The 14,055-nt window shown below is 22.4% G+C and overlaps 1 protein-coding gene across 1 annotated transcript; it reads left to right on the forward strand.

The window, feature by feature from the left end:
- Positions 1-7,843: 7,843 nt before the first annotated feature.
- HO173_005137 (uncharacterized protein) lies at positions 7,844-8,420 on the forward strand (the record flags this gene model as incomplete). The annotated part of the gene is made up of 3 exons (XM_037307055.1): positions 7,844-7,863; positions 7,920-8,014; positions 8,080-8,420. 3 exons carry the CDS (start codon positions 7,844-7,846, stop codon positions 8,418-8,420), a joined length of 456 nt encoding a protein of 151 aa, XP_037166179.1.
- Positions 8,421-14,055: the final 5,635 nt, after the last annotated feature.

Below are 14,055 nucleotides of genomic sequence, written 5' to 3' on the forward strand. Positions count from 1 at the left end.
CTTCTCTCTATCGAATCGAATAATAGCGTATTTATAAATTTTAAGAAAGATATTATTATAGTACTTTATATTAACGATATCTTAATTATTAATTTAAGTAATATCGAGATTTAGTAAATTAAGAAGAAATTTAACGTAAAGTTTTATATATTAAATTTAAGATTATATATTTACTATTTAAGTATAATTATTAAAAGAAATCGCTATAGCGATATTCTTCGTCTAAGATAAGAGACTTATATTACTTAGTTTTAAATTATTTTAATTATTAAAATCTTATTTTTTTAATATCGATATTTCTTAAAATTAATTATAAACTAGCTTTTATCGAAAAGAACTATATCGCTCTAAGAAAATTATAAAAGAATTATTAATTCGCGATAGAATCTTTTATATATATTATACTCGATACTCGTTTTAATATCGTCTATATAATATTATTAATAAATCGCTACTTAGTTAACTTAATTTTAGTATATTAAAATACGATTATTTAAATCTTTTAATATCTAAGAAATATAGTATACTATAAACTCGTATATAAAGACTTTCTTTAAGAACTTATCGATTATATTAATTCTAATTAAGCTAGCGATATAATTCGAATATTTATATCTAGCTATCTTTTTAATATAGAAAGCGATATAATTAGTTAATTATCTAAGCGTTAAGCTATTATAATATTATTTACGAGTAAAGACCTATAAATTAAATTTATAATTATTTTTTAAATTAGAGTTATCGAGTAAGTAGATAAGCGATCTTTAGTAAGCGAACTTTAATAAGCGATATTTGAATTTCTTACGCTTTAATAATTATAAAACTAAATTTTAAAATTCTTAAAAATTCGAAAAGCGTAAATAGCGCTTTAAAATTTAAAAAAAAAATCTTAAAATTTAAATAGAAAATAAAAAAGTAATTCTATATATTAATAATATATATCTATTTTTTTAATAAGAAAGATATAAAAGGGCGAGATTTTGATAGTTATAAACGCGAATTTATTTATTTACGATAAGTTAGCCGATCTAATTAAAAAGTATAGAGAACTCGAATTAATAATTAATTATATATATAAATTTAAGATTTTTAAGCTTAGCTCTATCTTATTCTTTTATATATATTAATTTATAAAATAAAGTATATCGATTAAATATAAATTATTAAAGAAGTAATCTAGCTAAAGAACTTACTTAATTAACTTCTTTATCTTAACGATATAGATCTTAAAGCTACTATTATTTTCGATAATAATTAAGATATAATTACCCTCGTAAAGAACGCTTAATTCTATACTCGTATTAAATATATTAATATTATTTATTATTAAATACGAGAAAAGATTAATAATAATATTATAGATATATAATATATTTTATTAATAAATAGATAACTAATAAACTTACTAAAATTCTTTATTTAGATAAATTTATTACTTTTTAGAATACTCTTAAACTAAAAGTTATATTTACTTATTCTCTTAATAGTTATTAATCTTACTACTATCTTAATATAACTTTAATATAATAATATCTAGTAGAAGAGCTATTCTACTATACTTATATTTAAATTTAAAGAAGTTATCTATTATAAATTACTTTAGAAAAGCTATTTTATTAATTCTTATATTATAGATAATCTATTTAAGCTACTCGCTAAGTTACTATATTAGATTTAATATTTAATAATCTTACTATTTTATATCGAAATAGCTATTTCTTTAACGCTATTACTATTATCGCTATTAAACTTCTAAAGCTCTTTCGAGAGACTTATATCTATTTATTATTAATATCTTAAGTATTATATCTCGAATTTATCGTTATTAATTACTATTACTAAGAACTAGTTATATAAAATAATATTATAATCTTATAAAAGTCTTATAGTCGACGATATATAGTTAAAAGCATTTCTTCTAATTATTTTATTCAACTATTTCTATATATATTCTCTAATCTTAGATTAATTAATTTTTATTATATACTAGATAATCTAAAAAATAAAATTCTAAAAAATCGCTTTTTAATAAAAAGTTAAATTTAAGTTAAATTTTAATAGGGAATTAGTCTAATATAATCGTTTTTAGATTTCGACTTTTTACTTTATCTATTCTATTTTAAACGTCGCGAACTTTAAATCTCGTATTTTTTAATTTTATTTATATAAGAGAGATAGAGATATAGAGAATATAGAGAGTATATTTTTACGCTAGCTACTTAGCATTAACTTATCTTAACTATTCGATATTAATTTTACTCTTATTATTTAATACTAACTTACTCTAGCTATTTAACTTAGATTTTACTTTAACTACTTAATATTAATCTTACTTTAATAATTCGATAAAAATCGACTAAGTTATTTCTATAAGAGCGTAGTTTATTAGCGATTAGCTAGCGGATATAGACTATAAAAGACGTAGAGTCGTTATAAAGTTTAATAGTATATTTAATAATAGAATTAATCTCTAAGAAATATTAAAACTTTAAGATATATAAAGTAGATTTATATTTATTAAGTCTCTAGATATATAGAATATATTATTAAAATTAAACTCTAAAAGAGATTCTAATATAATATATATAATATTAAAGTCTTAACGTAAGTAGCGTTAAGGTTTCTAATAGTATTAGATTTAATAATTATCTTTTCTTCTAGATCTTAATTTCTAGACGTTTAAATAAATAGAATACTTATTAAAAAACTTTTAAATCTTAATAGAAAAATAAGAGAAAAGAGTTAATTAGTTATAATATTATTTTAATAATATAGTAAAATTAATTATTACGCGCTATAGACGCGCTATTAATATATTATATAATAATATTAATACTATTTTCGAGAATAATATCGCTTTTATAATATTAATTAATAATAATTTATAGTAAGTCGATATATTTAATATTAACGTTCTTATAGCGCTAGTTAATAGCTTCTATAGCGAATAGATATTTAATTTAGAAATTTATAATAAAATCTTAAAATCTTAATTACTAGTCGAGAAGATATAAAATATTTTATAGAATATTTAATATTAAGTAATATTATATCGTACTCGAATATAATATAAATAGAGTCGAATATTATATTATTTTTCTAATATGAATTCGAGATCTTAATGAAATATCTTATCGTATAGTATATCTATAATATTATATTATGAAATAATATATATATAAGATATTCCCACTAAGATAGCTCTTTAAGATTCTACGTCATATACTCTCTACGATTTTATATTAAATTATTACTTAGTAAGTAAAGAATATTACTATAACTTAATCTATTATCTTTATTATATTAATATAATATATTACTATAATAACATTATAAGAGAAGAATCTATCACGACGCTTATAGTTAATTAGATCTCTATAGAAGAAATATTAGACGATATATATTTAAACGAATTAAAATCGTTCGATATCTTACTCTAATAGCTATTTTATTATTCGAATAATTTTACTACGATAGAAGATAATATGAAATTTATATTACTAATTAACATATTATCTTTATTTTCTTTCGATATTTTAATACTTCTTATTATAAGGATATAGTCTTTCTCTATTTTTTATAGATAATTATTACGAATTAATTCTTTATACTCGATATATCTTTCTAATTAAGTCTTAGCGCGCCTCTCTTCGTATATATATATCTATATATTATATAGATTAAATTAATTTTATAGTAATAAAAGTAGGTTAAAAACGTATAGTAAGCGATTAGAGTTCGATTTAACTTAGAGCTAGAGCTAAAATTTCATTTAACTTAGAAAAATTCAACTTCATTTAACTTAGAAAAATGAAAAATCCAACTTCATGAATTTAATTTATAGGCCTTTACTTATAATAATTAAATTATTATAATTAATACTATTTAAAATATAATCTCTTATCTTTATATTTAATTCTTTTTTCTAAATAATTATAAATATATAAATAAAATTATATTTTAAAATACTATATTATAGAGAGTATAATTTAACTCTAAAATAGCTATTATTATAACTTTATCTAATATTATTCTTATTCTTCTTAAAAATAATAATAATATTTAATTTATTTATAATATATTAATAGAGTTTAATTTAACTTAATTATTAATTATAATTTAATATATTATCTAGAATAAATTCTCTATATAAAATCGCTATAATATTAAAATTATTAATTATATATTTTAAAATATTTATATACTACGTAACGAGATAAGAGACTTCGATAGAGTTTCGAGCGAGGTCGAGCTCGAGATAAGGTTTCGAGTCGAGGTTTCGAGTTTCCTCGAAATCTCGATCCCGTCTCGACTGAAAAGCGAGATTTTAAAATATATCTTATTATTTTAATAAACTCTAGATATCTCTAAGTAATCTCTTTAAATTTTAATAAAATATATTAAAAATAAAATAAAATAGAGTATAAAATATAATATCGTAATTTAAATAAGAGTATAAGATATAGATACTTAGAAAGATAATAAGATATATAAAATTAAGACTCTATGAAAATACTATAGAGACGATATAAGGGCGTTATTAAGATTAGTATTTTAAGTTAATCTAATTAAACGCTTAGCGAGAATAATAAGATACTCTATTATCTCGATAGAAAAATACCACCTCGACTCGATCTTACTTCGTTGAAATATCGTCTAAAAGCGAAATAATATTAAGTACTCTAAATCTCGTCTTACTTCGCTTTATTACGTAGCGTAAATAATTAAAAGAACTTTACTTCTTTTAATAATATAATTATATATTTTTATAATAACTTTTATTAAATTCTTTTATTATTAAAAGTATTAAATTAAATTATATCGCTTAAACTACGTTAGAAATATTCTATTTTTAAAAAAATATAAGACTTTAAAATTTTAATTTAATTAATTAATATTAAATTAATATAAAGAAACTTATTTAAAAATTATGAAATATATATAATAATATTCTAATAAGTTTTAAAGAATAGAAAAGTATTAATTAATCTATTAACTAGCTATTAAATAACTTTATTATTTTATTAACTAATATTATTTATATATAATCTTAGTCTATATTAAATAGCTAATTTTTATATATTTAAATCAATTTTTTATACTTATAATAAAAATATTATTTAATTTAATTATTTAATTTTAATTAGTTTTTTAAAACTAAGATTATTTATAATAATAGAAATTAAGTTATTAATAAAAATAATAACTTTCTTCTATTTATTAAAATAATAAATATTTTAAAATTAAAATAGAATTATATAATAATACTATTAAGAAATTTAAAAAGTATATAAATTTATATAATAAAATATATTTATAAATTAAATATATTAGATTTAAAATATTTAAATATCGTATTTTTAAAAATAAATATAATATTAAATAATTTAAATATTATATATTTCTCTAGCTTCGCTTAATTTAAATAATATATATATTCTCTTTTAATATATTTAATTTTTAATTTAATTAATCTTTAATATAATAATTAATAAATCTTAAAATTAATTTAAATCTATATTCTAAAATCTTTACTTATAATTAATTATATATAGTCTTAAATTAAATTATTAATAAAATCGATTTATTAATTATAGTTTTAGATAATTTATTAAAAAGATAATTTATTCGACTAGTAAGATATATTAAGAATAAAATTATTAAGTAGATATTTCTTTTTTAAATAAGTATATAATTAATTAGTAATTTATAGTAATAAAAGTAAATTATATATTATATAGAAAGTAAATAAAGTTTAATTTAATTTAAAGTTAAGACTTTTATCTTTTTTATTAATTTTATAATAATAAAAGTAGATTAATAATATATAATAAGCGATTAGAGTTTAATTTAACTTAGAGCTAAAGCTAAAATTCGATTTTACTTAGAATAATTTAACTTTATAAATTTAATTTATAGGCCTTTACTTATTCTTTAATCTATTAATAAATTCTAATTTTTTAATAATAATATTATTTATTTACTATTTAATTTTTTTTTTACTTATTTTAAAAATAGTATATATTAACTATATAAGCGATTTTTAAAAAATATATATATATATATATATATTTTTATATATAATTATAGAGTCTATAAAATACGCTAGTCTCCTCGAGTTCTCGAGTTTTGATTTAAGCGACCTCGGATCTAAATGTTCGATAAGACTCATAGCATTTTTCATAACACCTCTGAGTATAAATAGATATCTTACTTTAGGCTGAAGCGTTTACGTGGCGGCCCCGGGTCGGGTTGAGATCTTGTACCCTATTTACTGGCTGATAGGCTCTATCTGCCCTTCTTCTACGGAAGCATACGGATGGTTTAAGCAAAGATGCATCGAACCGTGCCTGTTTTACTGGATGAGAAGGCACATCGATCTTCTTTCAGCTCGTGTTTGGAGTAAAACAGTTTCTGTAGTGCCTTACCTTTCTTGGTACTCCACCCTGACCACTCACCTGTCACCACCACCCCTCACTACGGCTTTCCGGCATTCAAATGGCACACGCTAGGGTCCAAACGTTCCTGTCCAATCATACTGTTCTTTCCTCCAGTCCGTACCAGTACTTCATTCTGGTCTATAATTGCTTACCGTGCATTAGTGTCATGCAAATTCACCTCACCTTCTCGCAACTGGTGGCAAGGCTAGGGCTGTTTCAACTCAAAGGATATAGCGTCTTGTCATGCTGCTACGATTACTGCTAGTTACTTCAACCCCTTCTACAATCGACACTCGTCGCTTCTTCCGCCAACCAACTTATATTGACTGAGCAGCTGATCCCAAGGTAGGAATCACGTCCTGCTATTCGACGTGTATAACTGACATATGCTGAGCCAAGGACTACCCTACTTCTCAAGGGCTACTAAAACGCAGCTCCTTCGCCAGACGCTCGCTCACAAAATTGCTCGTTACAGTTTTACGAGATCCAGCAATAAGAGCCTGAACGCGCGGCCCGACCAAAAGAATGGAATCATGGAACCATGTGTCCTCTCAGTACCAAAAACCAGTGCTCGTAGGTGTCGGTGTAACATTCACAATCCTCCCAATGGTTGTCGTAGGCCTTCGGTTCTATGCCCGCCATTTCACTCGCGCTACGGTCGGCATGGATGACTGGTTTATACTCTTCGCCCTTGTGAATCTCCATGCATGGATGCTTGGTTGGCGCGTTGGTAGCTAACGGATATCATAGGTTCTCTGCACTGGTACCGGTGTTGTGGAAATTCTCGGTATGGCAACCACTGAATATGGGATGCGAGTCAAACGAATTGTGACGCCTATAAATACCAAAGGGAATACTTACTGATAAGCTGCAGCTGCGGAGATAGGAGGTTTGGGCCAGCACCAGCAACTAGGCCCTCAGGGCGAGCTCATTCATACGCCAGAGCTTACGAATTACGAAAAGGCATGATGAGCAAGATTGACCATAAGCGTATCTTGCTGCTTCAAGCGTTGAGCAAAACATGCTGACGAAGGTGCCAGTGCCGGTATATCATCGAAATCATTACTACGGTCAACCTCGGCATCACAAAAATCTCCATTCTATTATTCTATCGCAGACTCTTCGTAGTGAGAGCTTTCAAAATTGCAAGTGGTATAATGATGGGCCTTGTGGCTAGCTGGTCGCTGGCCTTCACGTCCGCCCTGGCAGCCCAGTGCAGTCCCCCCACGTACTTTTGGGAGTCCTTCGAAGTAGACTTCCCGTTACATTGCACTCAAGTTCTGATACTGTATCAAGGACTGGCAATTTCTGATCTAATACTTGATATTTTGGTGTTGGCACTTCCAGTTCCAATGGTAGCTTCGCTTCAACTACCGTGGAAAACTAAAATAAAGGTTATAGACATGCTCCTCTTAGGCTCGGTGTATGTGAATCCTCACGACACGACCACTGATATTCCACACTTAACAAGATATACAGAGTACTTGCATCTGGGATTCCTCGAATCGTCTCGTTCAGGCAGCTAGTCCAGTTCACAGATCAGAACCAACAGGAGTACATTAAGGACACTCTATGTAAATCTCCTCTACCATGCTAGACGTTCCATACTACGTCCACCATCTGACCTTCTCCAATGTAGGGTATACGGCAGGGCCTCTCTTCTGGGGCTTTGCTGAGAACCCTATTGCCATCATCGGCGCTTGTCTGCCCACCTTGGCTCCTTTATGGAGCAAGCAGCACCGTTCCACCCCCAAAGGATGGTCATACTTGAAAAATCTCTGGAAGAGTTTCAGTTCAAGCTCGTACGAAGACCTCGAAGGTTACTACCAGAATACGAACAACGCTGAACACGCCTCTATTAGCCGTCTAGTGACCCCAGGACCCGCAACTGATATTCATGCGGAGGACATTGCCCTTGCAGATATGCCACAGGAAGGCATCCAAGTCCTTACAACCCTTTCCAGCAACTACAAGAAATGAGCAGTGTCAAATACGATTCTATTAAAGCCACGGTATGCCGCTTCTTCTATAGTGACTCCACCCCTTCTGTGACGCTTGGTTCAGACGTTTTGGGTTCCAGGGACCATCATGTATTCATATTTTTCTTTGGTATCGACGCTTTGACACCTGCCACTACCAATTGGTTGCTGAGGAGAGCAAATCAGCGAGTCCATGGTGGAGGCTGCGGGAAGACTTAGACAGTTACTCATGATTTTGCGGGAATTGGGCGAGGCTAGATATCGGGTAATTCGTAGTTCACCAAGGCCCGAGGGCCAATTCTTCTAGTAATCCTGCTTCTACAGGGGCATGCTGCAAGTATGATACAGGAATGCAGGAAACGATCGACGACACACAGTTCACTACTATTTATTTGGAACCCCACCAAGCAATAGGGTGCTTGAATGTCCGGTACTGTTAGAACGACTCAACACTCGCTACCACTAGTACTCATTCGGCCTAGTACATTGGCATATAAAGGCCCTTTCTATATATAGAATTCTTCTTTCTTAGATATTATTAGAAATATTATAACTAGTAATAGATCTTATAGTAGTAACTATATATCGAGATATTTATTAATATTAATTAATATATTAAATAAGTATATAGATTAGATAGACTATACTCTTAAAGAAAGTTTATTTTAACGTTATTATAATAGCTTTATAAAGTTCTATAATTATTTAATCGATTTAGCTTTCGAGTACTATTAATTAAATAAAATTATAATTTTACTTTAAAATTATCTTTTTCGAATTAGAGTAATTCTTAGAAAATACTCTAAAAAACGACTTAATATTATTAACGTTTTAATATAGATTAATAATAGATTTTAAATAGAAAGCTAAATCTTTAAAGACGTTTATAGATATTATGATTAAGTGTAATTTAGAGAAAATACTAAATAAGAAAGTTAAATTATTAGATACTTAAGAAAGACTTAATTAATTCGTTCGTTAAAGAATTGAGAAATATATATTAAATAAGTAAAAAACTCTCTTTAATATCTTTACTAAGAAATTTTAATTATTTATTAAAAAGAATTTTAAAAACCTTAATAAGACGACTATCTATATTTTACGAAATTATTATAAATTAATAAAGTCTATATTAGAAAAGAAAGAGAGTATTTTATAATTAAGATATTAATAAATATAATTTAAAAAGAGATTCTATAGTTATTAAATAATAAAGATTATTCTCTATTAAAGTAGTAATAATATTATTCTTTATAATAATAGCTAATTTAGTCGTAATAGTTTTATTAGCCTTATCGATTAAAGAATATTACTTCTCTCTCTTTATAATCGCCTTATTAACTAGAGAATTTTACTTCGATTCTCTCTCTAATTTTAAATTATAGTCTAAATTATTAAATTCTATATCTATTACTCTTATCTTATTAAATTATTTAGAATTTTAAAATTAAATAAAATTATAATTATAATAAGAAATTTATTATATTAGTTAAATTATATATAAATAAAAAGAAATATAATAAAAGTTCTATTAAGAGTCTTAGCTATAAATTTATAATTTTTATAAATCTCTATATAAAAGTCGAGATCTCTTAATAGATTCTTTAAATAATATTTTTAATTATATTAAAATCTATAGTATTAAAATATTACTACTCTAGCTATTAAGAAATTAATCTTATTATTTAATAACTCTATAATTAATTTTAGAGCTATTTCGAGAGAGAAGAATATTATTATTTTATATTTTATAAATAAAATAATATTAATATAAGAGGTTTTACTTTAATCTAGTCTTAAAAAAAAAAATATTATTTTTAATAATATAATTTAATAACTTCGTTAAATTTAAAGAGAATTAAATTACGAACTTTAGTTAAATATAATACTTCGAAATAAAATAGTTATCTCTTATAGTAATATTCTTATATATAATCTTATAATCTTATAATATATAATTATGATTATAAGATTAATTAATAATATCTATACTATAATCGAGAATTATAAAAAGACTATAAAGATTAAAAAATTCGAGTTATTTAAGTTTATAATATATTTTATTAATCGAAAGTATTATATTAATTAATTTTTAAATTAAAATTATTATAGTAAATCTTTTTATAAATAAACAACTTTTAAAAATAATAATATTTAATTTATAAAAAGATAGATTACTAATTAATTAAGTATATCGATAAAAAATATTAAAAGTTCTCGAAATAAGTTTACTAAGCGATTTTTCGACTTTATTAATAAAAGATATAATATTTATATTTAAGAGTTTAAAGATAAAAAGAATAAGAATGAAATTTTTAAGAGTTCGAAATTTTAATTCTCGATATCTAAAAGACTAATATAAAAGAGATTAAAAACTTTATTACGACTATTTTTATAATTATATTAAACTAAATTTAAGTATATTATTTAAAGCTTTTTAATTATTTTATATATTTTTACGAATTTTTTTTAATTTATTTATAAAGGTCTATAAATTAAATTTATAATTATTTTTTTAATTAGGGCTATCGAGTAAGTAGGTAAGCGATCTTTAATAAGCGATCTTTGATAAGCGAACTTTGGTGAGCGATATTTGAATTCCTTGCGCTTTAATAATTATAAGACTAAATTTCAAAATTCTTAAAAATTCGAAAAGCACAAATAGCGCTTTAAAACTAAAAAAAAGCTTAAAATTTTAATAGAAAATAAAAAAGTAATTCTATGTATTAATAATGTACACCTATTTTTTTAATACGAGATTTTAATAATTGCGAACGCTAATTTATTTATTCGCGATAAATTAGTCGATCTAATTAAAGAGCGTAGCGAACTCGAATTAATAATTGGCTACACATATAAATTTAAGATTTTCAAGCTTAGTTCTATCTTATTCTTTTATATATACTAATAATATTATTAAGTTTAATAATTTTTTTTATTATTAATTAATATATTTTAAAATAATTTTATAATATTATATTAGATATCGAATTTATATATATATTTATTATTAAATATAATTAAATAAAAGTTTATATAAGAGAATTCGATATATAATTAAATATTATCTCTATTAATAGTATTATTATCTAATTTAAAATTAAGATAATAATATTAATTAAAGCTTTTATAGTAAATTTATTTATTAGCTAAATCGACTTTCACGTAATATAGACTAATATCTTATTTCTACTATATACTTAAAATATAAATAAATTAGAAATCTATTTAAATAATCTTAATAATTAAATTATTTTAAGAAATAAATCTACGATCTTAATTATTTATTCTTATAAATATTTATTCTTAATATAAGATTTTATATTAGTTAACTATCTAATTAATATTAACTTATATTAATTATATTATTAATTCGATTATCTTTTAATTAATAAATTTATTTATAATCTAGAAAAAGTTAAATATAATAATTTTAAGTATTAATATACTTAAATAAATTATCGAGTTTTATACGCTTTATTAAAAATACTCTCGATTTTTAAACTACTTTAAATTTTCGCTAAAGAATAAAAATAATACTTATTTTAATTATATAATTATTATCGATATTCTCTATATTAATAATAGTCTAATTCTTTAAATCGTTAATAAGAGAATTTTATTTTAGATCGCCTACTAACTAATAAATTAATTATCTTTTATATATAAGATATATTTAAATTATATTAAATAGATATATATATTAAATTTTTCGATATTATTATTTATAACGCTAGAATTAATTTTAATAATATCGAGTTTAGATAAAACGCTAGAATTTTAAATATTTAAATAAAATATATATTAGTTAAAACCGCTAATTCTATCGACTTAATAAAATAATATTATACTCTATTAAGATAAGTCTATCTATTTAATAAATATTACGAAATTAGAAAATTAGTTTATTAAGAAGAAGATTTTTTATATTTATAAATAGCTATTAAGATTATTAATAATATAGTCGAACATAATAATCTTATTTCTTTATTACTAGATTTTAAAATCTTTTCTTATATTATAAATAATAATATATTAATTTAATTTATTATTAAGAGAGTAAAAAGCTATTAATATAGTAATAGCTAAAGTTATAAAATTTTATATTAAAAGATAAATTAATAAGGCTTTATATTAGCGAAATAATTTTTAAATTATAAAAATATATAATACTCTAATTAATTTCTTAATATTAATATAAAGAATATATTAAAAGAAGTAGATTTAATCGTATAAATTGCTAGTTACTTCTCGAGAAATATATAATATTAAATTATCTAGTAATTTTATAGACTTTCGAATTACTATTATTAAGTTATATTTAAAAGAATTAGATATTTAAATTAAGTCTTTTAATTAAGATTCTCTTAAGTCTCTTAAATAAGATACTTTAGAGTTAAACGATACTTAGTAGATTAATAATAATTATTAAATTATTAAGATTCTCTTTAAGACGTCTTTACTATATTATAACTCTTCTTAATATTAATATATTTTAACTTATTTTTAAAATTTAGCTAATATTATTATTTATATATTTAAATCTATTTTTTTTTAAACTTTTAGATATTCTAATTAAAAGAACTTAATAAATTATTTAAAAAGAGTATATTTAAGATTATAAAGATCGAAGATATTCTCATAGTAGTATAAATATTTAATAAATATTTTATAGATTAAGTTAAGAATAATAATATTAATAAGATCTTTAAGAAGTCGTAATTAGTAGTTTAAGTATTTAATAACTAAAAAAAGTATAAGATTCTTATTTAAATCTTTATTATTTAACGAGTAAGTTAATAATTTATTATCGCTTTATTATTAATTATTCTATAACTATTTCTATATCTATATAATATTATTTAAATATATATATAATCTTAATTTAAATTAATTAAAAATATCTTTATTTTAATCTTAGCTAAAATAGAATTATTATCGAGAATAATTCTTTATACTATTTTCTCTCTCTATAAAATTATTAAGTTCGATATCTATTAATTTTAGATATATTATAGATATTATATAGAGAAGCTAGAAATAATCTCGTCTATATTTAATATTTACTTATTATTTAATAATAATATAATAGTAATTATTAGTTTATAAATCGATAACTCTCTTATCGCGAATATTATTAAGTTTATAAATATGAAATTATAAGAATTATATATCGCTAAATTAATAACTAAACTATATAAAAGCTTCTTTAAAATAATTTCTTAAATTTCTTAAATTTATTTATTACTTTTAAAGATAATATAAGAATTAATTAACTTAGATAAATAAAGAAGATTTAATTATTTTTAAAATTATTTATAAAAGAATAGTATATTATCTAGCGAGCTTAAGAAATATATATCTTAACTATATTATAGCTATAAATAATATTTACTCTATTATATATTATTTAAATTATAGAATTTATATATAAGAATACTTAGTATTAAAATTATTATTTTTATAATATAAAAAAAAAAAAGAGATTCTATATTCGTTAAGTTAGATATAATATCTTTAAAAAGTAAAATTTTTATAAATTCGTTATTCGCTAATAATAAAGATTTTTTTTTAAATTAGTTATATAATAGCTCTAGCTAATATTATTAATTAATAATTAATTAAATATTATTAAA

The sequence above is a fragment of the Letharia columbiana genome (assembly GCF_014066305.1).
Source record: "Letharia columbiana isolate WasteWater2 chromosome Unknown Sc0000013_s0, whole genome shotgun sequence".
Taxonomy (NCBI): domain Eukaryota; kingdom Fungi; phylum Ascomycota; class Lecanoromycetes; order Lecanorales; family Parmeliaceae; genus Letharia; species Letharia columbiana.